The 27,973-nt window shown below is 34.5% G+C and overlaps 3 protein-coding genes across 3 annotated transcripts; 1 reads left to right on the top strand and 2 right to left on the bottom strand.

Annotated features, from left to right (window-relative positions):
* Positions 1-717: 717 nt before the first annotated feature.
* On the top strand, positions 718-7,181 carry LOC132550354 (NADH dehydrogenase [ubiquinone] 1 alpha subcomplex subunit 7-like). The gene is made up of 5 exons (XM_060214405.1): positions 718-769; positions 1,220-1,369; positions 5,487-5,536; positions 6,278-6,442; positions 6,995-7,181. Exons 1-5 carry the CDS (start codon positions 743-745, stop codon positions 7,101-7,103), a joined length of 501 nt encoding a protein of 166 aa, XP_060070388.1. The 5' UTR covers positions 718-742; the 3' UTR covers positions 7,104-7,181.
* A 1,217-nt stretch (positions 7,182-8,398) lies between these two features.
* Positions 8,399-21,510, bottom strand: LOC132550362 (cysteine-rich protein 2-binding protein-like). Its single transcript, XM_060214412.1, has 18 exons — positions 21,443-21,510; positions 20,319-20,422; positions 19,811-19,925; positions 19,176-19,310; positions 18,233-18,375; positions 17,910-18,067; positions 17,175-17,631; positions 16,705-16,875; positions 15,772-16,174; positions 15,258-15,378; positions 14,638-14,724; positions 14,121-14,201; positions 13,445-13,557; positions 10,875-10,961; positions 10,622-10,740; positions 10,171-10,219; positions 9,747-9,879; positions 8,399-8,810 (listed from the first exon to the last, which is right to left on the bottom strand). The coding sequence occupies exons 2-18, from the start codon at positions 20,419-20,421 to the stop codon at positions 8,637-8,639; spliced, it is 2,649 nt and encodes an 882-aa protein (XP_060070395.1). The 5' UTR covers position 20,422; positions 21,443-21,510; the 3' UTR covers positions 8,399-8,636.
* A 2,863-nt stretch (positions 21,511-24,373) lies between these two features.
* Positions 24,374-25,438, bottom strand: LOC132550315 (galactose-3-O-sulfotransferase 3-like). Its single transcript, XM_060214360.1, has one exon. The coding sequence runs from the start codon at positions 25,436-25,438 to the stop codon at positions 24,374-24,376; it is 1,065 nt and encodes a 354-aa protein (XP_060070343.1).
* Between the last annotated feature and the right edge of the window lie 2,535 nt (positions 25,439-27,973).

Genomic DNA, 27,973 nt, shown 5'->3' with positions numbered 1-27,973 from the left:
GGAAATGGTCTCTCGAAACATTATTCTAATAACTTGTTCATATTTTTTATCATTTTTTCATGATTTGCCAACATATAAAACACCTCTTAAACAAGATTTATTGTGTAACTTTTATCATCCTATTTTTATACTCCTTCCTTTGTCTAAAATAAGATGTACATGACACATTCAGAGACAATACCATGCATTGGTAATAAATACTTCAGTTTAAACTACAACAAATCACTATGTACCAGTAATATTGTTGAATAAGTGCTATTTCTCACTTGATTATACAGCAACTTATGCTTTCATAAATTTAGATATTATTTGATTTTCGAAAAAAAAAGGTTTATTTGTGCCTTAAACTCGGGATCTACAGTACCAAATCTCCTAGGCAAGAAATTACAAACCAGTTTAACCATTGCACAATCATCCCCTATAAGGATGTTAGAAAATGTAGTAAACAGACAGCTAGAAATCCTCTACACGACCATAGTTTAAAATTGAGTATGACGTGATACGAACACCTATATTTCATAATGCTCGTGTTTGGCCTATATTGTGTGCGAGTTGTTTCCCTTTACAGAGGAAATTCTCTTAATTGTAATTCAATCCATTTCCAGGCATTTCATATTTTCTGTAATCATATGAACATTATTGTAAAGCTACCGTCATTATCAACATAAAAATAAAAAAATCACACGTTTTATGAGATATTCATTCCTTGCAGAATACTGGAAAATCACAAAATGGCGATGACATGCAGAGAGAAGCCACGTGCTACAAAGTATGTCCTGTAAATCTAAATTGGCAGGCCTATTTTTATTCTGGATTAGTGATCCTTCTTAAGAAACATCTTATGAATACAATTTAATCACTTTAAGAACTATAACTTGAGCTAAACATTGATAGAAATGCATACTTTTGCTAACTTGACTGGCTGTAATTTGTCCATGATGGAGGCGCAATTGAAAAGAAAGAAAACGGATTCCGGACGGATATCACAGCGTTCGTTAATGATATTAATACCTGGCCCTTCAGTTGATCTTGGTTTCTTTTTCATATTTAAATGATTTTTTAACACTTGTTTGTTTTTTTTTTATATTTATCTATTGTTTTTATCATGGCTATTAAAATGTTCTATCGCAAAAATTATGGTTGACGGTAAATTTTCCGGATGTACTCGTTTTCACGTTTAGATGTACAAATAAGTCAGTCTTACGGTGACGCTTGACAGTTCGTCTTTGGTGGAGCAAAGGAGGGATTGTTTGGCAGGGCGTTAAGAAAAAAAGCTGTCAGCATGAGTGCAGTAAAGAAGATGGCAGTTGATACTGTCAACAGGACACCGTCTAGCATTATTGGTTGGATTAGAACCACATTAACAAGGGTATGAATAGACGTAATATAATGTTGTTACCAATGTTATAGCTTGCATCTCATTTGCACTCGGGTCAAAATCTTTTCTACTGCAGGTTGAAATTCTCTACAAGTCAAACATGACTGATTTAGCTAAACAATGACAGTTGTCAAATCGCTGTCATTGACTGAATTATACAGCCATAAATTAAAGTCATTATCAGCTATAAAATTTGACATTTATGAGCAGAGGTCATTATTTTTATTTTCTGAACGACAGGATTTGAGAAGATGCACTGGAATTCCAAATCCTTTCATTATACCGATAGATAAAAAAATCGAACCCGGAATATAATAACATAAAACTACAGAATATGGCTAGACTATACACTAATTACAGGTCACATATATATATTGATTATCAAGATAATGATACCCATTTAATTATGTAGAAGTTGAGGGTATAGATAACCTTACTAGTATTGGCTTGTAAAAATCGTGGAAATTTCCCTTTAGGCAAGTGGTAACTTGAGACCGAAAGGTCACTAGTTCAAACTCCATTAATGGCAGAGGTAGCAGTAAACAGTTAATTTGCATTTTTCCTGAAATTATTTGTCATGTTTGAGATATACAGGTATAGCAGATTGGTTATGAAAAATACATCATTACATGTATATATATTTATAAACTGTATAACAATTACATTAACAGTAGAGAGATGAAATTTGTGTAAAAAATAAAATTCCTCTGATATCTGACATTTGATTGTCATGGTTACCTACTGAAAAAATGCTAAAAATGCAAAAATACTGCTAATTCCAATCCAACACTACAACTTTCTAGGAGAAATTTAATTCTAATCACCTATCTTACAATCAACAACACTGTCGTGGTAACAAAGTACTTACATTTCAGCAAATTCCAACTCGGAAATTCTTCATAACATGACCACATGTAAACACTATGAAAATTTCACTTCCTGTAAAGCTAGTTTTTGGTGCGTAGACACAGATTCGAGACTGCCCAAATAGTAATCTCCAACACAAAGCTAAAATATTATCCTGAAAAAAATGAAACCCCACATTGTCCACTTTAACATGACAGGACCAATTTTAGCAAGGATTTTTTTTTTCATTTTTAATTAAAACCTTTATAATGGGGTAATCTAATGAGCAAAAAAATCACCCATGGCCACACCGAGAAACTGTGTACTGCTACCTTATACATCACAATTAGTTTTTTTAATTTCATTAAAATCCCTCTGAGTGTCTAGAAAATGATCACACGAACAAAACAATATATCGCTTTACTGTGTATCTTGAATAGCTATCGAGTAATATGGATTTTCCCGCATGGTGTGTTTTGACCAATTCTGCTCTCAAATTAGGAAGAAAGGGAGGTAATTTGAAAAATTAAAACCTCAATAAGTCTTAAATTTACTTGAATAAAGTTGCAATTGAAACTGAATCAAGTAGTTTGTGCTTCTGTGAATTTAGATAACTGAAAAGCAAATTGATACTACATATATAAAGTCTTATGTTATGACGTCATGGTAACAGCTGATGTCATCAGTACTATGACGTCATCAATTGCTAATGATGGCTTCACCAATGCACTGTGATGTCATAGTGAAGGCTAGAAATCCAACAAAAACTTCAAATTAGCATCTGACACATTTCTCGAAAGTAATTAACAGTGATATGACATAAGATATTCTTAAATGTCATGTGTATGACATCACAAACACCTATGCTTACTGCCCCCCACCCTTCTTCAAGTGTAATATTAGAAACCCTATTACATTGCAATATTGTTCGAAAAATAGTCTTTTTTACAGCAGTAACTATGGAAATGTAATTTTATGACAATATTAACATGATTGTATGCCCAATCTATGAGAAATACACACACATTATTGAGTAAAAATCATCAAAACAGAGAATTTATCCAAAATTCAAAAACTCATACTTTCCTTCTTAGTTACCATGGATACCACACCTTAAACTATTGGAATTGCCCTATAATGCAGTCTAAATACATTCTAAGGTTGTTACTGACTTATTTCATACCTGTTACCTACCGTAGAACAGTTTTCAAACTGATACCAAGCCTTTTGAAAACAGCTGAAATTCTCACCCACAAGAGCACCCAAATTACCTCCCTTTATGCACCCCTGATGAAATTAAAATAAAATCATTATGAACAAGTTTCAGTGTGTTTTTTATGTATTTATAGCAATTATGGAAAGGATTAAACTTAATTAAACATAGTAAAGCACATTTTAAATAGATTAATTTTTTTTAATGTGCTATAAGGTAGCAGTAAACAGTTAATTTGCATTTTTCCTGAAATTATTTGTCATGTTTGAGATATACAGGTATAGCAGATTGGTTATGAAAAATACATCATTACATGTATATATATTTATAAACTGTATAACAATTACATTAACAGTAGAGAGATGAAATTTGTGTAAAAAATAAAATTCCTCTGATTTCTGACATTTGATTGTCATGGTTACCTACTGAAAAAATGCTAAAAATGCAAAAATACTGCTAATTCCAATCCAACACTACAACTTTCTAGGAGAAATTTAATTCTAATCACCTATCTTACAATCAACAACACTGTCGTGGTAACAAAGTACTTACATTTCAGCAAATTCCAACTCGGAAATTCTTCATAACATGACCACATGTAAACACTATGAAAATTTCACTTCCTGTAAAGCTAGTTTTTGGTGCGTAGACACAGATTCGAGACTGCCCAAATAGTAATCTCCAACACAAAGCTAAAATATTATCCTGAAAAAAATGAAACCCCACATTGTCCACTTTAACATGACAGGACCAATTTTAGCAAGGATTTTTTTTTTCATTTTTAATTAAAACCTTTATAATGGGGTAATCTAATGAGCAAAAAAATCACCCATGGCCACACCGAGAAACTGTGTACTGCTACCAGAGTGTTTTTCAGTGTTCCTGCCTGTTATAGGAGGTATCATACATGAGTTGTTGTTGTCTTTGTAAAGGAAAGTCTAGGTACATCTTTTCTGAGATATACAACAATTGTGAAACAAATTTTGAGCTAATATCTTATCGATCAATCAGTCTTGTTGGCTTGGATGGAAATGTGTGGGTCTTACTGAAGTACACAGGGAAAACCTACCTTTGTGGTCGACAGGTAACCCCTGCATATTTTCATGGCTGCTCAGGGAATCAAACCTTGGACAGCTTGGTGAAAGGCAAGTGTGTTACCAATGTCTGACCACCCTTTCTGAGTGAATTGCGTTCTTCAATTTTTGAAAGATTTAAAGCAGTGAAAAAAAATTCATCATCTAACTGTCATTCTGAATGCTTCAGATCAAGCAAGGTAGAGCAGCAAGCTAGGCATTTACACTTTTCTTGGCAAATTTGTACCAACAAGGCTACATAAGTAATGCAGCTTTGAAAGCATTTTTTTTTTGTGATTTCTAACATTGCCCAACTTTACTGTTTGGCAAACGTTTGAAACCGTTCAATTACATTAGTGCCAGTATGAGATGTGATTTGGAAATATGCCTTACCAATAATCTCAGTTGACGAGTGTCAAGAAAAGAGAGCAAGGCAATGATACACCTGTTTTCATTCCCCACAAAACACATGTTACATGTTGTTGGGATATTCATGTATACATGTTTATAGTTTCATGAACATATCTCTGAAACCATCTGAATATCCATTAACATACAGTTTCATTCTCAATTAAAATTTGATGACCGGGACTGCTACAAAATTGCCTTCTTGACAAATTATGGGTTATTTACATGAACACCCCAGAAATTACTGCAATAAAAAATGTATGATTGTTTTTATAGGTAGTTTTTAAATTCAGTTATTGTATTATTTCTTATGTCTTATACAAAGTGTTATGTTTTAGGAAGAGAAACAAAATTTATGATGGATATTTATACAATGTTGTTTTATTATCTTTCTTTTTATTTATGCTGATTCAAAAAAATCGTTTCAGAAGTCAAACTAGGAAATCTTATCACTGTATTTTCAAAAGATAAAATAATCCACTGACAAACCATGGACAGTGCAGAAACTGCAAATCAGAATCTTCTGGATTTTTATGTATTAATACTTTTCAATGTCTTTTATTTACAGAATATAATTTACAAAGATGCAAACAGATACCCTAATTCGGAGTCCTCTAGGTTGGTACATTATATTACTCATGTTTCCATTTTCTGAAGAATGTCAACCTCAGGTGTAGATCATATGTTTGTGGTTTAAGCCACACTCTGGGGAAAGTTTGTGTTCCTCAGGCATATGAGATCAGGCATTGTCCTGTTCTCTAGTGGCAGGACCCTGCATGTCCTTCACTGAGGTAACCACCATATACTACAGGGAGACTCTGTCTCACAATTTTCCCTAGTTGATCAAAGTGATGGTATAAACTCCCTTCCAAAACGAGAATATACATGATCATTTTTATGCTTTTAAGGTTGACTGTTATTAAATTAGTATATTATAGATCTGATACATTGTGCTTGTTTAATGTAATAATATGTTTTATATAGATTATGATGCTGTATGGTTAAATCCTATTAAAATTATGCAAATATTACAATATGTTTTATCATAACTGAAGTGATCATTGTTTTTTGTTTATTTAAGATACAATAGATTTAATATTTTTGTATTGTTTGATGTGCAATTGATGTTGCTATATAAAGTACCAGTGTCAGGATATATCTGTAATTCTTGGTGGTATGGAAGGAATGATATGTATTGTCAGATTTGCAGTCAAACTATAATTCTCCTAAAAATTGTGCTGTTTGAAGAGTTTATCAATAAGTACACTTTGAAATAGAACTGAATTTTATTTGAACGTTATTTTCAGGTCAGTGATATCAGGTGGTGTAGACTAATGAGACCTGAATTGTTTGTTACAGAGAGCAGCCACCTCCAAATCTTCCCGATGGTCCATCAGCCCTTCTCTCTGATAACTATTACTACACGAGGGATGCTCGGTGTTTGGTGGAACCGGCTGAAGCTTTGTACACAGCTACCCCAAAATATCAGACCCTTGCAGCTGGCAATGAGACCGAAAAAGCAAGGTATGCTCATGCAGCAAAACTTCAATTGTATAATTCTCAGACATTGGTCAGAGGGTACCAATTGATTTTGATTTGTAAAAAGAATTTTCAATTGATAATTATACACTTCCTACAATCATGTTTGAACATTTTAGGAAATTAAGTCCTCACTGACCTCCTTATTATTTAATGGAATTTAAAGGAAGTTAATAGTTTTGAAAGTATTTTTTCAATTCTCCTTTACAAGTGAAGTATTTGGGAAAAAATTGTCTCTTTTAATTTCCTCATGAACTTAAAAATATTTTGTCAATGTTGTCAAGGTTTTTTGGGAGGCAGTGCATGTGTTATTGGAAAGATTTAATCCTCTTATTCCTGATGTCAAAATAAATTGCTTGTCCATCTTGATATAACATTCATTCTAAATGAGGTTCCTTCAACATTTCAATCTTCATTGTGATGCCAACATGCTTATCTAGTGATTGTTGTGGAAATCAATATTGTCAGTAGGTACATATTTTCTATGTTATACCGGCGCATGTGAATGAAAGTATACATGTTATTTATACTTGACAGTTCTGACACTGGATCTGTAGCTCAAAAGAAAAGACTTGGACCTACTCCTCCAGGCTTCCGTCCCCAGGCAGAGATGACCCCTAAAACTTTCAACCCTAAATTGGTGTGAAACGGATAGTTGATCTAGATTTACAAGACATTTTGATTTGATTATATTTCATGTGTAAATAAAAATTCTTAATATGTATTTCATGTGTTGATATTTATCTCTAGCCCATCATCATCAGTTATTGTTATTCAAATAACCATATGTCTGTCTGGTCCGCCTGTAAATAAATTTATATTGCTGTTTCTTATGAAGTATTGGATGGATCTTTCTCTCAAATTTCTGGTGTTGGTCATTAGTCGTGCCACCTTGATTTTGTGACTGACTATAAGAAGACAGGCAGCCATATTGGATTTTGACAATGAAAGTTTGATATTGCTATTTTGTGACAAACACTGGATTGATCTTTCTGGAGTTTTTTTACGTTGGTTCCTCTTGGTCCAAAGTTTTGCCCTTTTGACTCTCAGGCTGATCAGAAAAAATTGCATAACAGGTAATATCTAATTAAGAGCAAGAATGGATGAAAGAATAGAAGAGGAAAAGATCCAACTTCAGTTAAGACCAGACATTGTTGGGTGTAAAGATCCTTGTAGGATCTCTTTGTTATTTGAGAGTTAGAAGGAGAATCTGGAGATGTCATTAGCCCACCATCATCAGATGGTGGACTTTTCAATTTTTCTACATCTGTGGTCTGTCCAGCCCACCTTTCATAACAATGTGATCAAAAGTTGTGCCCACTGGATTAATTTTGAGACTTCAGGAAAACAATATGGCTGACAGATGGCCAGATTGTATTTTGACAGTTGAAGTTTTAATGTCAATTTCTTGGAAAGCAATGAAAGGATATTTCTGAAACTTGGGTAGGTTCCCTTTGACCCCTAATTGTGTCCACGTTATTTAGAGGCAGGTCAGGAAAACAATGGTCATTGGGCAGGCAAACCTATTGGATTTTGACAAAGAAATTTTGCTATCACTATTTATTGAGAAGTACGGGATGGATCTTTGTCAAATTTCATATGTTGTTTCTGACTTGTCCCTGTTTTAAGGACTGGAGAGAAAAACCAAAAAAGCATTGTTGGTGATCTTTATGTTGTTTGTGGAATCGAGACTGAAATGGTATCTATATAAATGTGCAAGAGATTTTGGTGTCTGTGTTTAAATGATATCAGTTGAAAACATTTAAACTGTTTAACAGTTGGTAGAAGGCAGTGATGAAAAAAAGCAACCTGTGACTAATCTCGTGTTGAGACTTGCTAGATTCAACAGCTTTATATACAAATATTAACACTCCAACAATCATATATTGTACTTCTTAACTGGTGTTTCCATGAAACCAATGATAACAAAGTCAGTATAAGTATTTTATGAAGATTGTTTAATGTGATTTTCCAACCAATATATTTCATATTAACACAAGATTATTTCTTGACCAGCTACTCCCTCCCATGTCTGCAGTTCATTAATATGTATATAGTGATGTGTATATAGTGACCACAGCCCATGTTTGTGGTAAGTAAAGAGTGAAGTATTTATGCTTCTTCCAACTCCCTATGTATATGCATTATATTTGTATTAAAGTAAGTGTTTAGCCTTTTCCTACCTCCTCAGTCTGAGGTAGAAGGCATGTTTACACTCGCGTGAGTCCTCGGGGTAATATTTATCATAAAAATCCAATATAAATTCCTCTGGTTTGAAGCCATAATGTTGGTATAGTAACATGGCTGAGTTAGTGGCTGACACATGGAGGTTAACATCCTTACCCAGACAAGTCTGTAACAAACATACATTACAGTCAGGCATTGGGGTGATATACAGAACAATATCCAACAAAACATCATTTTACCAAGAAATCAAATCATCACAATCATATTTCAATGTAATCGATGTATCATCTAATAAGCTCTTAATCTACAACTGAATGATACTTTAAAAACCATCACTTTGTGATATTTTATAAAGGCACTTTCTGAGGAAAAAACGAAAACCACAATTTCTTCAACTCTTTCTCTTCATGAAGAGACTACTGGTAACCTTTGGCTTATAGAAATCAAGAAATACCAAATCGATAAGCAAAACACTGTTTATTGTTATTACAATCAAACTATTTATTTCATACGTTCGAACTGAAATCTAAGAAGTTGCTATGGCACTGCTCTGGAGTATAACTCTGAAAGTCTAGGTAGATTTGAACTAAATTTTCCATTAATTATCACCGCTAATTGCCAATTTTGACCACTTTCCTTGAATTTTAGGACATGAAAACAAATATTTAGGGTTGTTTCTTGTTCTTGACTATTAATGTAAAAAATGCAAATATTAAAGCACAGCAACCCCCTTTCTTTTGATCATCATAAATATCCTCCAAATTTTCTCTATCTAAGCATCTAAGAAAGAGGAAGGTTTTCCAAGAACTTTCTATATACCTGGTCAGTATAATGCTTATTTATTTGAGACCCATCATTTATGTAAATGTTGTATGGCTGCACTAGTCCTTTGGACTATCCATGAACTAAAAATATATTTGTTATTGCTATTTCATACATGTTTATCAAAATTCTAATAAAAACTGGAAAAAATCAATCTAAAACTGGGTACAGTAACCATAGCTACTCTAAAAGAAGTAAAACCAGGATCTAACTGTTGAAAATTCATTTTGTAAAATATATTCAACAATTACTATCTGTATTCAAATACTTCACAACTCACCTGGATGAGATGGTATAGCATGAACTTGGCAATGCCAGCCCGTCTCCACTCTGGATGTGTAAAGAGGAAAGATATATAGGCTTCATTGTACTTCACATCTGGCACCATGAAGGCAAACCCTATCACTATTTTCCTGTAACATAATCAAATCTTGAAAATGTGTAGTTTAAGTTACTAAAATACTGACAACATTAATTTAAACGAGAAAAAAAAAGATCTGTTCATGACTTTATTTTATTTCTAAATAGTCAATCAGGTACCTGATATATATACAAATTAATGTGAAAACAAAATAACAAAGCATATTAGGCTGTGAAACTGTGATCAAGATTTTAATAGATATAAACCTTATCCACCAGACAATTTGAAAAAAAACTGATGTTTTCATAGTGACAGCTTCTTCCAGATATTCAATGTTTCTTACCTGAACAATACCACACAACTGAAGTCTGGATACTGTAAACACTCGGACACTGTAAAAGAGATAAATAATTACAGTTTAAAAATTTCTTTGCTATAAATGTGCAGTGAAGGTAATTATCTCAAATCAGGCTGCAAAAATGTTTTGAACTTGTCATGAGATTTGTCACATAAATATTATAATAAAGCTACAGAATAATAAACATAAACAGCCTCGAATTACACTACTTTGATGTATTGTTAAAAGGCTTGTCAGCTATATATCCTTCATCAAATAACTTTTATAATGAAACTTCTTTAACTGAACATTAATCATACATGCATAACAACATCAATCAAGTAGTGATTTGAAAAGATATTATCAGTATCACCACCCCTTGGTTAGATATTTTCTGACATTTTGTGCCATAGAAAATAAAATAAACTTCCTCTTTCCATAACATACATATACTTACAGTCAATGCCAGGCCAGAAGAACTCGCGACAAAGAGTATTAACAGAGGGGATGTGCTGAGGTCTCACATAGCAATAGTCTATGGATGGTGGGGGAGTTGCTTTCCAGGTCTTGTCATTTCTGTTGAAACACACACACATATACATATATATAAAGCAGAAGAAATAAGGGACATAATTATAACACCAATCTTCACACAATCTGATCCAATTTCATCATAACCTACCTGTAACATGTTTAAGAAGCTTGCTTACCTGTGTGGATAGGCTTTGATTTCTTCAAGTAGTCTCATCTTCAGAGGTCGGGATTCATAATCACGTCGTATGAATGGCTTGAGAATTCTGTAACAAGGAGAGCACAATTGATAAGTTAACGTGATTTCTAAATAGGTTGGGAAGTTTGACCAAATGAAATAAACATACACTCAATTTTATATTGCTACTCATTTTATTGACATTATGCAGGTCTCTCCACAGTATTGAAAGCTACATCTAATTTGCCACATATCACCACTTACTTTTACTGATTTCTCTCAAGTAAATAAGTATTTGAAAAAGGTAATTCTCGATATCCCAAAGGGATCTTCATTCTCCAAAATCAGTCAAGCACAACTAGAGACCAAGAGAAGCAAACATATGAAATTTGAGAACCATCTTTCCAGAACTTTTCATGAAATAATGATAACAAACTATAATCCAAGAAAGCTATCTAATAGCCATTTTTAATAAGTTTTCCAGTTTAGACCAAAGATAGACTTTGTACAACTTGATATCAAAGGAAACAATATTATTTTCTATGAAATTTGAGAAAAATCCATCAGTACTTCTCAAGAAACCTCAATAATAATCTGTAAATGTCAAAATCCAAGATGGCAGTCTGACAGTCATTTTGTTCTTCCAATCTGTCTCCCAACTGACAATGCACAACAAGAGGCCAAGGGAAACCTACATACACAATTTGAGATTTAACAATAGTGCATTTCAAAGAGACGCAAAATAAAAGGGAATTTACAGAGGAATTACTAGAGACAAGCAGACTAAGGACAAAGGATGACTTTGAACAACCAAAATCTGATGATAATGATGCACTAACAAGAGATCCAAGAGGGATCTTGGCGCCCACCATTTGAGGATCTGTTTTCAGTTCTTGAAGATTTGTGTATTTTTTTTTTTTACAGGTTTTGTAAATGTTCATGAACTGGTTTTCATTGAATGTACTCAGTGATGGCACAAGATATTTTTATTAAGCACCTATTAGCAAATATCATTTGAAAAAGATCCCAAAGTATTATTAGATAGCAGTCAGTTACAGGTGGATAATGGACATGGTCTTGAATCAATATGATAGAATATCGAAGAAAATATGCTTGTGCTGTATTACTGTCGACGTCCAAGATGGCTGCCTGTGGGCCAACTTGATTTCAAATCAGTCAAAAAAAAGTACAATGCACAACTAGGGACCAAGGGAAACCAATACCTATGAAATATCAGAAGTATCCATCCAGTACTACCTCAGAAATAGCAGTAACAGGATTTTACTCTCAAAATCCAAGATGGCTGCCTGTCAGCCATCTTGATTTCAGATCAGTCCAAAAAGGTACAATGCACAACTAGGGGCCATGGGGAACCTGCATATGAAATTTGAGAAAGATCCATCCAGTATTTTCCCAGAAATAGTGATAACAACCTTTTACTTCCAAAATCCAAGATGGCCGTCTGTCAGCCATCTTGAATTCGAATCAGTCCAAAAAAAGGTACAATGCAAAACTAGGGACCAAGGGGAACCTGCATATGAAATTTGAGAAAGATCCATCCAGTACTTTCCCAGAAATAGCGGTAACAAACTTTTACTTCCAAAATCCAAGATGGCTGCCTGTCGGCCATCTTGAATTCAAATCAGTCCAAAAAAGGTACAGTGCACAACTAAGGACCAAGGGGAAACTGCATATGAAATTTGAGAAAGATCCATCCAGTACTTTCCCAGAAATAGCAGTAACAAGAATTGTTTACGGACGGACCACGGACACAGGGCGATTTGAATATCCCACCATCTGATGATGGTGGGCTAAAAATAGAAGGATCCTATCACACTATCAGTCTTTTTTATTTACAAAAATAGCTCCGCAAACGTGGGCAAGGCCCCACAGCCTTATCATAAAATTGGAAATGTGTAGTTGGGGTGAGTGGAAAGTTATCTCAAGAATGAGATCCCCAGAGATCACCATTTTCACTGAGCACTTTGGCTCTATGGACGTAAATAAGCCTGTAGATTTTTGTTGGCATTTGCTTTCTGCTCATTATGTCACAACATCACTGCGAATTTCCATTTTCATTGGAGATGTTGGGCCTATGGACCTATCGAAGTTTCAGTTCTTGTTCTCATCCGACATTCTTGAGATAATGAGCGGAATGCAAATTCAAGATGGTGGCCGTAACCGCCATATTGGATATCGGGCGACGACGAAAAACAATAGGGTTGTGTAGGTCCATAGACCCAACATCCTCAGTGAAAATGGTGGTCACCTTTGATGTCGTTCTTGAGATAATGAGTAGAATGCAAATTCAAGATGGTGGCCATAACCGCCATATTGGATATCAGGCGTAACATGCCCAGCGAAAATGGTGATGACCAGTGATGTAGTTTTTGAGATATTAAGCGGTATGCATTTGTGGAGGGACAGACAGACAGCTAGACAGACGGACACTGTGCATGATCGCAATACCCCACACCCTTTCGGAAAGAGCAATACAAATACTACATGGAACTTTTAAGCCATGGTCTATCCTGACATTGATTAAGTTGACTCAAATAGACTGCAGCTTACCTAGCAGTATAAGGACTACTGATACACTGTAGCTGGTCGTCCTCTGTACCAACAAGACGATTGAGGAAGGAAGGCTGTTGTTGGTGCCATGCCTGGTGTGCCTGGACTGTAGTCTGCAAAGGAAATATAGACCATTACCCAAATATCTATCAAAGGTGTCATTTTCATGGATTAAGAATATCAATCCAAGTGAAATACATTTGTACGTCTGTATTAGGATATTGTTTCAAACACAATAACATTCTGTATATCAGATATAAAATATCATAGCTGATGCAATGATTATACATCTACACATAACAAAACGGTAAAATTTAATCTAATCTTATCTTATCAGAATAATTGATTTACTGGGATAGTGAACTTTACAATCTAGGTTTTGACATTTCTTTCAATCACTTTGGATTTTCCTTAGTCATATTATAGTCTTCAAAATTTCAGCCCTTAGCATCACTTACGAGTCCTTGAGGACAAAACAGCTGTATGATGCAGTTTAATTCAATGTTTAACTCTTGGAATGCAAACTGTTGAGATACATTATATTATCTATGGAAAAGTTTTAATAATTGTTTCGAAACAGTGAGTTCAGTATGCATATGTAAAACTGGCAGCAATTAAACCAACATTTAGCTTTGAGCCTATATGAAATACCCTTCAACCTGTCCAAACTATTTACCTGGAATCTGTCCAGAATTCTGACATCCCCTCGTTGTAGTCGGTGGGAAGGCAGGCCATGATGGTTCAGATCTTTGTGTTCCTGTTAACAAGGTAATAAATAAGCAACCTTTTAGTATTGTGCATTGAGTTACCTCCCTTATGTTGAGGTACATATGGGATCATGCACGTGTGAGTCAGCCACGTTGTGAATTAACAGAGCCAATCCTAAAAACCTGCTTTTCAGTTAAAACAAACAAAGCCAATATTTTGGCCAGGGCAGGGTGAAAAAAGAAAAAAAGTAGTGAGCCCCTTGGGCCTTTCTATCCCGAGCCAAAATACAATTTATATATTTACACTGACCATGTAATATATTCATCCAGCAACATTGATTGAAAATCAGTCTATTGAAATATAAACAGTTTTTTGTTCAATCTGTATTTACCTGTCATTAACATTACCCTGAATTTTGCGTGACAACAGATACCAAAAGAAATGCACAGCACCAAAATCTTGTTCCAACTTTATGGGATACTTACCTCCCAGTCTCCTCCCCAACATGTACGAGCCAATCTATTCATCTCCACATCAATATCAAATATGGGCACGCCTCTTTCACGTTTTAGCTGCAATTATCATTCATATTTCATGGTTGAATTAATTATTGTATTTATTTGAACAATCATTGCAAAGGTTCTCATTCATAGTATTGTCGCACAAGAAAAAGTGTGAGATAAATGAGGGGCATTGCTCCAATGTTTACCAGTGAGAATTAAATAAAGAATACATTACTATTTGACAAAAATCATGCATTGTTGTCTGTGATACCTACCTATCTGACAAAAAACTTGTGTCCTAGTCTGTGATACAAAACTATCTGACAATAAGCTTGTGTCCTAGTCTGTGATACAAAACTATCTGACAATAAGCTTGTGTCCTAGTCTGTGATACAAAACTATCTGACAATAAGCTTGTGTCGCAGTCTGTGATACAAAACTATCTGACAATAAGCTTCAGTCGTAGTCTGTGATACAAAACTATCTGACAATAAACATGTGTCGCAGTCTGAGACAAATACCTATCTGGCTGTAAATGTGTGCGAAGTCTGTGATACAGTCCTGTCTGATTCAAAACCTGTGTCATAATCTGTGATACATACCTGCCGGACTATAAGCTTGCGTCGTAATCTTTTTAACTTTGGTTCCAGTTCTACACCATCTGCCACACTGTTGATCTTTTTCAACAATTGTCGCTCCTCATACAAACTCATCAAGACCACGCTGGAAATAAACAGGTACAATACTCACAAACATGCATATAGACATAGTATCGCTGTCTCCTTTCAGCTCTTTATATTGTTGCAACACGTACAAGTTCCGAAAATGCAACATGACTGTTCTATGAGCAAGTAAATACCTACAGAAGGGTCTATCTGGACATGTTCTTTATAGAAATATCTGAATAATGAAGGACAACTTTCTTTCAAAGACTTTTATACATGTTTCAGATGACAAAGATGTTTATATGAATTTGAGGAAGCATATTATTGCTATTTTGACATTTTCATTGACTCATGTTTGTCAGCTGAAGTGCTCATTTGGGTATAAATACTTTATACCACAAATAAAATGTTTTAGGTAGATTGTCTGTGCAGTATTAAATCTGTCACTTACTTATTTGTGGGTGAAGTTTCTTCCTCTTTCACATCATCAACTGCTTTTGTCTTTCTTCGCTTTCGTTTATGTTTGCTTTCATTCTGCAAAGCAGTCCCTGAATCTGAACCTTCGGAAGAGCTGCTTTCACTTTCACTTTCTTTTTCACTCTCAGAGTCCACTACAGATTGGTCATCCTCTTGTTTGACTGCACAGCTGACAGCATTGTCTGTCTGACCACCATGTATGTCCATGTTTGCATCACTCAAAGATTCAAGCTGGCCCACACCCCGATTTTCTTCGGACTCCACTTCTTTGTTACTATGACTACTGTTAGATATGTCTTCCTTATATCCTTGACAACTGAGAGAATCTTCAGAGGGATTTCCAAAGTTGGCACTACAATCCAGGTCCATATCTGTATCTAGCGTGATGAAATTTACTATATCAATTTATGGTATGCTTCTACTTTTATCATTCCTTCGAAGGTTTTGATTATTTATCAAGAAATTGTTCTAAAACTTCTTCCCATCCCTTTTTCATTTTTACAAAATATTTGTACCTGAGTAAAAAACAAGCATTTTCCTTGTAATCAATACATGAATTGCTTTTGTCTACAAAAGACAAATCTTTGTAAGTAAAATTTTGACCAACAATTATTTTCACAGATCACAAGGAACCATTAAACTGATTTATTGAACACATTGCCTGACAGGGATCTCCATTAGACCTATGTGTACAGAGTTTTCTCCCTTGAAAATTTGCACTGACATGGCTCCAAGAGCTGATTTTGATGATAATTCAAATTTTCAACACAGAGATACAGTCTGCAAAAATAATTAAGAATCGACAGGACAGATAAGTAACATGATTACCATCAGTATACAGGTTCTAAAGGAAAAGTTTCAAAATGAGCAAAGAATGTTCTTATTTCTCTACATGCATGAGTCTTACCATCCCTGGAGCTTATGGACATTAGGATATCCTGGAGAGTTGGCGAGTCTGGTTGAATCTGATTAGATGGTGACCCAGGAGGTGGAGTGATTGTTCCAGGATCAATCTCGAGGTCACTGTCTGAGTCAACATTATCCATATCATCCGTCATGAACAAATTAGGAAGGCTGGCTGTGAATCATTTTAAAAGTGTCATTACTATAGTCTTTTTAAAGTATAGTTGAAAAGACACAATATCTCTATCATACACAAATATAAGATAGAGTTTACACATAATTGAGTCATATAAGTTTTTTTGCCTATGTTGAATAGAACATTGTGGAAGTGGAAAGAATCGTCAATAAGAATGACTGGATTTGATTTAAACATTAACATAGCAGAATTTCAGTTCTGTTAATTAACCACAATCAAATTTTTAATGAATAAGTTTCACATTCCCTTCCCTGTTAACCCTGTGAGTATGAACTTACAATCAGCTTTGAGGTCATGTTCCGTCAACCACATGTCATTCTTGCTGCTGCTGTGAGAGAACTGGCTATCCTCATCAATGTCTCCCTTAAATGACCCGCTTACTGATCCAGATGATGATATGTTACTAAGGCTTGTGCTCTGGGTCAAAGAAAGGTTTGACACCTGAGAAGATCCAGGTGAGAATGTGAAAGAATTCTGACTTTGTGATGAATTAGGCCTTTGTGTTGACAAGAAGATTGGATCAGCAGGCTCCTGTTTGATGCCCTGAGCAAAGACTGGCTGGAAACTTGGGCCAGCCACTGGCCCTGAAGGAGTCAACATACCAAGAGTACTTTCCAGAGGGATAAACTTTCCAGACCCCTCCCCTCCTAGCTCCTGTTTGATATCCACATGAATGAGATGACCAGTGTGACTCTGTATGGGGGACTGCTTGGCCTTTCTGATTTCCTTAGCTTCCTATGGAGTGCATAACAATAATAATCTTTATATTTCGAACATTTTTCATAACAAAAAAGATCTATTTTCCTTGAGAAAGACTGATTTATGTAAAGAGATTAAACTTGAATTTCATTATGAAAGTTGTTTCGAGTTTCAAAGAAGTTCAAAATTAGAAAATATTTCTTGATTTGATATGCAGTGTTCAGATGGAGAACAGGTTCAGCATACAATTTTAGCTTCATATTGGTACATATCCCCTTATCCCAAACTTGACAGATGTATGGTGCATAACTGACCAAAAGTGTTTCTCTCTTGGCCTTCAACTCCATGGCAGCCTCAATGGACGTTTTGCCTCTTCTGTTTCGAAGTCCCTCTACCTTCATCATGGTTGAGTGATCTTGTGGAGGTAAAGGGTGACTCACACGACGTCGCCCCGTCTTGCTGGAAGATGTCACTGTAGTGAAAAGATATTAATAAACGACCAACTAAGAAGAGTTCAATCATTTTATTTTTCTTCTCTATTCTAGTCTTCTCAGTTTGTTTCATTTTTTAAAAAATGTCATTTAAATATGACTTTTGAATTTTGAATAGTCATTTCAATAAGTAACAAAATGATTACTCAGTTTGTGATTAGGTGGTTTCATCTCAGCAAGCCTCCACCATCCAGATTCTCCCAACTCTTTGGCTCCTGACACAAAGTGATGAGGGCATCCTGATGACAGAGTTCCAGCCACAGTACCATGCCACAAGTTTGTCTTCTTTCTGAGAAGATAAACACAACACTCTTTTAATCAATATCATAACAGAAGTAACTTTATTATAAAAACACACCATGGAAAGACAGACTAAGAAAATACATGTGAATATTTGATCTCCGGAATGGAGGAACCAAAATTTCACAATGCGACAAGGAAACAGTGTCCTAGGAAATTTTCTAGGGAAAGACTTTGCAATGACATCTTTCTTTCTGTAAATAATTGATGAACTTTCTGTTGAATAAATAAAAGAAACAAATAATTTTCTTTTCCTCCAAAATCACAGCTCAAATCCACTTGGCTGTAAATGGGGTGTACCCTTGCAATTTCAAAAATAACATTTTGATAAAATTGGATGAAACGTTTATCCACAGATTAAGTCTCCAAGGGTTGATAACTAGGGGCAATCATGGCAGCATAAATGTAAGTGTGTTTGGGCTTCACTTTCGTGTCATTATTGATTGCCTTTATGTTGTCAGCTGTACACCAAAATCTCTACCAGTGAAGACACGGAGTGGGGGCACACTTCATTCAAGGTCAAGTTTCCTTGAATATATGTTACTAACAAGCCTACATCTTCTAAGGTCTACATACTTTACTGGAAATTAAAGTAACTGATGAATAGATAAAGGACAGCCAAGTTATGTTTTTAAATAGGATCTAACTTAGGCAAAATGAGTGAACGACTTGCATGCAATACCGAGTGGGTAAACCTTAAAATGAAAGATTCTTGCAATTGGTTATTAATTGTCCAGAAACAGATACTTTACTGTGATATTTTCTGCAAGTCTGTAAATTCATTGTTACCTGTGATTCCCAAATAGAACCAGCCAATACTTGTCTATGAAGGCACAGATATGTTCCTTCCATCTGTAGTAGCCAAATTTCCCCACCTTACCACTCAGCTGTAGGTTGTACAGTGCAAGGAGTACCACTTGTGTCCTGTAAACAACAAATACATCTCATGGAAATCTGAAATACAATCATTGTCCCATCTAACGAGAGATAACCAACTGAAATACTACCGTACCATCACATAGTCAACACATCTAATTGGAAATGCATAGTATCTAAAATACTCCCATCTGCCAGCCAGCACATCCAACAGGAAACAAAGAAATGAGATAATTCTGTTCCATCACCTAGTCAAGATATCTCACAGGAATTACTCACTGTCAAAATAACTACATGTACTATTACCAATAAATTTTAATATCATCTAACAACTTAATTTAAATTATATAAAAAAATTAACCAGAACAGCTAGCAACTAGCCACTAGCTAATTATAAATGTTTCTGGATATCAATTTAGCTATAAACTTTAACAGACAATAACACTATGTGTGTCATTTTCTTATTTAAGTATGTAACAACTTTACAACTGATCTTGGCATTAAACAAAACAAAATGTAATGTAATTTATTGACATTCTAGAACTTACCATTGCATTTTCATCCGTTCCACCACTTCTTCATGTTTCTCACCACAATTTGAACATGTGAAATCAAAGAATACATCTCCAACCAGTGAAGAAGGAGAACCTGACTTCAGGCACTCTGAGGGTGAAAAATTCCATATTGCCATTAACAACGTTATTAACTTTAATATAGATGGGCAAGTGAAAGAGTTGCGTTCAGTTGATAATATATGGTACTTGTACCTGTAGTTACTTTTTTCCACATCAACTTATAGTTTAATTTCCTTTATAAACTACACGCTATATGAATTTATTATGTTTTCCTGATTTTGAGGTTTGAGGTTTCTCAAAAAAAAAACACTCTTTTCAAAATTTTACATATATTATTGATGATTTATTTCAAAATCCATATTTTATTGGTTAAGATTATCAGCTAGTACATGCACATTTGTTTTGTTTACATGTATGTGACAGTAAGTACATTTTGTATGTTTTTGTATTGCTTATTGTAAATGTTGATATTTTGACCAACCTAAATGGAAGTTTCCTCGACATCGGGCACAGACCAGTGTTGGTGTGTCAGCTTCAATGTCTTTTTCACCACAATAACAAACACCTTTCTCTTCCTTTGCCATTCTGTCAAAATTAATGCCATGATGTTTCAGTGTATGTGACTGTCAAATATATAGAAAGAAATTGGGAACTTTAAGTGGCAAAAGAGAAGATGCAGAACATATTACATGTTCAAGACTGCTGGATTTTGTGCCCTCATATAAAAAAATTGATAAGGCTTTTAATTTTGATGGTTTTCATACATAACAGGTCCAAAGTAAAATCTTGTTTACAAACTACTGCTGTTACAGATCTAGACGTTCAATATCTGTATTGACATACCAGTATCTAAAATAGCTCTGTTAGACTATATTTCAGAACTAGTTTTGTTAGATTAAATAAGTTGAAACAAAATTGCGTAAAACAGACTTTCTGTGGAAATACATGATATAGTTAAATATTTGTTTTTTTTATTTTTCAAAACTGAAAATGTTCGATACTTTTAACTAATGTTCATTAACATTGTTTAAAAGAAAAACATCTGTCAGTAATTTGGCAGCTTAAGTGCCATTAACATAATGATAAAAAAAATCAGTCGATATAACATTTCCGAAAATAGATCTGAATACAGCTACTTGAGATTGAGAGAAGTTGTTACAGAGGCAGATCGCCATATTATACTGGACCACATGAACTAGTCCTAGTGACTAGTCATGCACTAAGGGGAATGGTGCAAAATTCCGACCCAAAGATGTACATTATGTATACACTGGATCTATACGTCCTAGATTTCCAACTAGGCTATATAAATGGAAAATGTAGCTTATTGCATCGAGCTTAATATAAAACCTACAATATGAGAAAAATATTCCTAAAATATTATCGGTTATAAAGTCATACAGTTAAAAACGTACTGGGCCTAAGCTTTTCTTTTATACCACATGATCGTCAAAACTGGTGATGCATGTGACATAAATCCATGTGTTTACGTATTAGGTAGCAGTAATAAGGACGATAAATCACAAGATTATATCGTATCTACGGAATGTTTGTTCATATTTGTCAACGCAAAATGGACAATATTAAGCACTATCAATACTTTACCCCACTAAATGTATCCAATTTCTGATTGTTGCACACACTTTTTACTTTCACTGTTTTCGTTTTTTTTTTGCAGGGAAGTGTTTGTACGATGCAGATGCGCGCGGGGAATACTGATTATAAGTGGGAAAAGGAGCCGGGCATAGTTTCCGGATTACTTTAAAAGACAGCATAGAAAAAAAAATGTGAAAACAAAATGCACTAATGTATTATAAGAATTATCTATAAGATTATCAGAATTTAGATATGATTCATCTAAAAAAAAACCCCACATTTTCCCGTTTTATCGTTGGTCAGAACTATACCTCTCTATGTATGTCCTGTTACTAGAAAGGGACCTATTTCAGATAAACATAAACAAGAAGTAACACAAGTGCGCGAGAGAACGTTTAATACAGTTACCTGTACACTGACATGGGGCTTTGTTGTAACTTTATGTACACCCAAATGTACTTATTTTAGTGTGGTGCCTTGTATCAAGGTTTCAAGGTTTTATTTAGTCACTCTGACACTTATGTGTGTAACAAGAGGTCTGATACATATACTTTATATGGTACATGGCGTGTGATAACAAGTACAAAATTACAACATTTTCTGTAAATAATGATAATTCAGTTTTGCCTAATTACATACAGAAAGATCACAACCGGGTACGGAAATTAACTCAATTTATCAAGTTTTTCTATAAATCTACAATTTTTTGTGAAGATTTTTACATTGAATATTTCAAACAAACCTTGCGTTTTAATTTCACTTGAATAAATGAAATAATATTTTGGTAAATATTTCTCTCTTAATTTCAACTTTAGAAAAGGAACATGTAAATTGATAGTACCAAACATAATTCAGGCCAGTTAGGAATAGAATTTCTTTAATATTTGTGAGTCATTTAAATGACGTGGTTCCATTTTCTTGTAACGTATACATGAACTTATAGATAATACTTGATTACTTATTAGCGGTAATCAACTTATACCAGAATACTATTACTCTACATCTGATTTCAGTGTCTGGTGGGTATCTTCCCAGTTCACCACGAACAAAGAAATACGTTAAGTATATTTTTACAAAATTGCACATGGATTTTTTCTGTAATATTGATATTTTCAAGCTCCCATATAATGAATACAGGAGAACTGGCATGATTACTGAATCATATATTTTCAAGAAGATGGTTTGTTATAGTGACTACCACAGAGGATTCTGAGGCTGAGGGATTTGCACGCACAAACTAATACACAGTGATATAGAACTGCAGCCAAAATCAGAACAGAGTCCATCTTTCTACCACAATAGGTGGAAGTTATTGAACTCCCAAGGCACCAATTAATCATTCCAACTGTGGTATTAACATACATTATATATATGTACCACATGTCGTGTTTGTTCAATAATTTGATTTTTATTTGAATTTTCGTCTGTTTTAGGTTGAAGGTAACAATGGACGCCTACTAGTACCGGAGTGGTTGTCACTTGTTTATATGGCTGCCACTAAAGAATTTCCGCCAGATTAATTAAGTGGCGACCGCTACATCAGATATTTTCACTAGTGGTACTTACAGGCTTCCGAAGGTAACAATCCAATTCATGTCACCTTATCTGTAATGAGTGATATTACTTTTGCATATTTATTAGCGGCATTTTAGTAGTCATCTCATTACTTACCAACTGATAACATGAACAAAGCACACGTAGGTACAGTAAAATTAACAATTACAGAAATAAAAGGAGACGATATGAAATAAGCACTGAATCACTATACACAATACCATAAAGCGCTTACTATTATCATGGAATGCAGATATATGATAATTTTCTTCCCTCTCGGAAGTTAATTTCCAAAAGTTACATAACATCCGCTAGTGCTATTTTTTAAGTTCTGAAAAATAGCTAACTCGAGCGAATTGTCTGGAGACGCTATTTCTTTGATAAGATTATTCATGGTGTTGGAGTGGAGTGTGTGAGGGCGTGTGCGTGTATGAGAGGGGTGAGGGGTGGGGGTGGGGGTGGGGGGCGTTGGTGGGGGGGAGGGTGTCACACAATGGCTATCTTAAAGAACAATGATTAATAAGCAAGAGACCAGTCGCACGCTATCCTAAGGTAAAATGTTATGCCCAATGACAGGTCATATATTTTCAAATAAAGGTGAAGCGCATGTGATGATAACGTGTTAATGCATTCGGCGTGAAGCTTTTCACGGGCTCCTCGAATCTTAACTGTGTTTCATTGTGGGAGGTTTGTCTTTTTAGTGGATGTAATGTACAATATATGTAAATATTGTTCTGGCTTTTATTAGTTGATCGATTGATGTTGTATTTTTATTGCCGCCGTGTATAGTGATTGTGATTGCCTCTTTGTGTGTAAAACCACAGAGACATATAACAGTATTTACTAGGGAAAGGGTTGTGTAGTGTGCGCAGTAGAACATGTAAAACATTATTTACGTACGTCTGTCCCATAATAAATTCATATGTATTTTAGTTTAGAACCCAATGACGTGACGTAACGTTTGCCTAAAGCTTTGACTTTTTTATGGCAGTGGTACGCATTGACGATACAAAATTTGCTGTTTTAGGTGTGAACACCTTTCAATATAAATCTAGAATTTGGTATAGCAGAGCCAAATAATGAATTAGACTGCATCATACAGCTGATTCGTTCCTCTTAGACTCGTCAGTGATGCTAAGGGCATAAATTGTAAATCCATGGAGGCGATTGAGGAAAACCTTAATCTCTATGGCGAGATACACTAGCTCGATAAATGAATATATCGTAATATTCATATATCTGATAATAACAACAGAACCTCAAGTACATGTGTATATACTCCATCTACGAAAATAACGAAAGTAGAACCCCTTGACAACAATAACCTTTACAGAATAATAATTTGTTTTTGCACCGAATTGTCTTGTTTGGCGGACATTTATTTATCTATCTAAAACTCCCGACACTGGACTTGAAGGCCGTTTCCAGTCCCCTCACAGGTAAGATATTCCTGAAATACCCATACTGTTTCAGTCTTAATTCGTTTATGTAAGATATTTCTGGTATGGTCATATAATGACAATCCTTCCCAGTAACAACAAAAGCGTCATTCCATCTCGATGCCGTTACAGTATATGTTGAATCTTTTCCTGGAATTTGTTGACAAAAGAACGCAATGTCTCGTCGTAAACGTCTGAAATACAGAACCTCCTCGTAAATATCTGGGCCTTGTTCACGTAACTGAAACTGAATTCTTTTAAAGAAATGGTCATAAAGTGAATAATCTAACTCATCCCAACGACTGTGTCGATAGCCGTCGCCAGGGCTGAACAAAAAGTCCCCTGAGCCTTTTCTTCTCACGTTGTGCTTCATATACAACACGTCTTTGATTTTCCAATTTAGGAGTCTGCGCATCAGAATCATAGATTCATCAAAACGTTCTACAACAATGATTAACTGGAACTCCTTCTCTAATTTCATTATGTATTGTTGAATTTCAGTTTTATTTCGAGTTTTGAACAGGTTAGGTGGAAATCCGTATTCGAATGCCATACTGTTGTCCAGAAAACTTGATAACGATCCATTGTTGTAAAATTCCGGATCTTGCAAGAATCTCGACTCTGGAAATGCGTCATCAATTTCGAAAACTTGTTTTGGTCGAAAATAATTAAGTATAGACTTAAAGTGATCAAATGGATCTCTCACGATTCCGATATAGACGGTGTCCTGTGGCATGATCCGTTCAAAAGCTGTCCTATTGTAGAGAACATGACAGCACAGTATTTCGTATGATCTATTCCTGGGCGCGGGAAGTATGTTTCTGTTCGTCACTGTATTATAGGTGCTTATAACATTTGGGTAGAAAAAATTAGGAACGTGAGGCATAACCACCAGTAGGTCTTTCTGCATAGCGAACCTCAAGAAGATATTCTGCACGGTTGTACTGGCAGCCTTGTGTACTTTCACGAAAGCAATATGACGTTTCTCAGCCCGTCCATTTAAACGTTTCATCTTCATAAATATTTGCTCCGTGGACACTCCGCCATGACGTCGTACTCGTAAGGTGTGTAAAACATAAGACGACCATATGATGTACAGGGTCAGCATCAACAGAAACAGGAAGTACCACCTATTAGAGAGAAAAAGAAAATCTTAATACATTCAGCTAATATTTTCTACCCCATCGGACAGAAACTTCCACATTTCCGGCGAGGGTAAGATATCTGCACGCACAGAACATAAACACGTGCTAAACCGGAAGGTGAAAATTTGAGACGTGACTGATTGATGTTGACAGTTTAATATAAGATTAATATTATTGGATGACAGTATCTGATCCTCTTTGATTACTAGTATTAAGATCAGTCTTTTGACAATAAGTTTCCTTTACAAATGTCTTGTACAATGTGTAATATAAATTACAAAATGGTCAAAATAAAAACATTAGTCGTTATTTGCCTGATGTTGTTGCCATATTTGTCATCATATATTTGTCTCGTTATTCTGCTTATAGCATGTTGGAGATTAGGAGTAGAAAAAGTATCATTCCCTAGTATGAGAAATCTCTACCATCATAGTAGATTTCCGTCAGTCTAACCTATCGACAAAGACTCGGGTTAGATAGTCGTGAATCTTCTCCTCGGGTAGAGTTTCTCCTGTGCTACCCTCAATATTCTATTTGTCTGATAGGCTGAGAAAAACACAAATAAAAACATTCCTTTTGTTTTCCTTTATAGAAGTAGTGCAGTAAAAAGTTCATGTTAGTTTTAGTAAAGACTTGATGGTCAGATGTCTTTTATGTATTTTATAGCATATGGACGTGTCAAACGTTTAGGATCTAAATATTTATTCTTGAATATAGTTTACTGAACATGTATGGGGAACTTGCAGGAATATTTCTTAATCATGAACAAGCGTTAGCTATTGTTTATAGTCAGCCATCTTCCAACCCAGTTAAGCTTATATAGAATGAATGTATAATCAGTCATAAGAGAAAATGAAGTAAGGGATCTCATCTTTGGCGATAATTATCATATTTCTATATATAGGAGTATCAGTCTAATAATAGCAGTTAAATTTGTTATTTGTCTCTAATATTTATAAGTATATAATAAAAGGGACCTTTTACTTGTGTTTCATTTGTATGTATAAAGTGTATTTGTATGTATAAAGGTCAGAAGGCCTCCCATTGATATGGAAATACAAATATAGCTTCTCAAAGATCAAGTGAAGAATGACAGAAACACTCCTATTTAGAGTAACCGATATGGAGGACAACCTTAATGGAAGTGTCCGATTAGGATACAGTACAGAGGAGGGATGCTGATTTGGGCCATTCTGCGACTATTCATGAATATTTTGTTACAGGAAGATGCTCTACAATCAGCTACATAAAGTCTGCTATTCAAAACATCACATTTGTATGTAAGCTCTTAAAATATGTAAGGTAGGAAATCAAAATTTTGATATTTAAATTTTTTATAAACTCAGTGTTTGAGTGCAAGTTGTAAATGTAATATTTTCTGTTGAATAAGTTCAAGGTTTTAAGAATGGAGCTAAGAACAAACGTGAAGTATGCTTATGAAAAATACTTCTAAGTAAGAGAAGAAATATACGGAAGAAAGAATTGTCTAAACGATTCCGTGTTGACAATATTTTCGTCGAGTTTGGCGGTAAGAACTTCCAACATAGAAGTTTGTGGTTGTTTACTTTGTTCTCATTTTGGAAAGCGACAGTATCTACTTGGATCAATTTATATTTACATGGGTGTGGGTAATTGATGAAGCAGAAGATGCTTATACTTTCTGAACAAATGGTCCTATTTTCTTTGTACATTTTCAGGAGTCTTCTTGTTACTCTCTCTTTTGTTTATTGAATATAAGTTTCGACTATGAATAAGTTCATTTGTTGGTATTTTATATTTGTTGTTTTCATCACTGGTTTATTTTCACAAATCTTTGAAAATTGTCTAAAATTTCCGTTTTATAGACCTCGAAATAAGTGAACTTTTTATCTATATGCTGTGTTTTCTAATTCCCAACGTTTACCATGTTTTCATTCTTTTTTTATCATCATTTAATACCTGACATCGTTTACATAGTGTTTCAACTCAAACGTAAATTTAAAAGTCTTTAAGTTGAACCATATTTTCATTTTAAGATCTCATATTAATGTATAATCATAGTGTAAAATGTAGTCTATTGAACTAACTACAACTAGAATACTAGTTTCAACTTTCTATGTACACTGTATAACGATGGATTTTCCTATAATTTTTGTTAATCGAAATATCAATTAATAAGACTTTCTGTTAAGTTTTGTTTATTCGAAATTAGGTACAAAAATTATTTATTGATCTAGCATAAAGTATATATACTTTTATAACGATATTTACACTGAATACATTGCAACATAATGATATACAATGAAATGAAAGACCTTGATAAATGAATACTTATATAAAACATAACATAGTGTACATCGTGAAATAGTGACACATGATTCAAAACTTTTAATACTATAGCACTGTAGAATAATGTAATACTG

The sequence above is a fragment of the Ylistrum balloti genome, unplaced genomic scaffold (genome assembly GCF_031769215.1).
Source record: "Ylistrum balloti isolate Yb309-2 unplaced genomic scaffold, AGI_CSIRO_Ybal_v1 Utg370120, whole genome shotgun sequence".
In the NCBI taxonomy this organism is placed as follows: Eukaryota; Metazoa; Mollusca; class Bivalvia; order Pectinida; family Pectinidae; genus Ylistrum; species Ylistrum balloti.
This window is presented reverse-complemented; position numbering and strand designations above follow the sequence as displayed.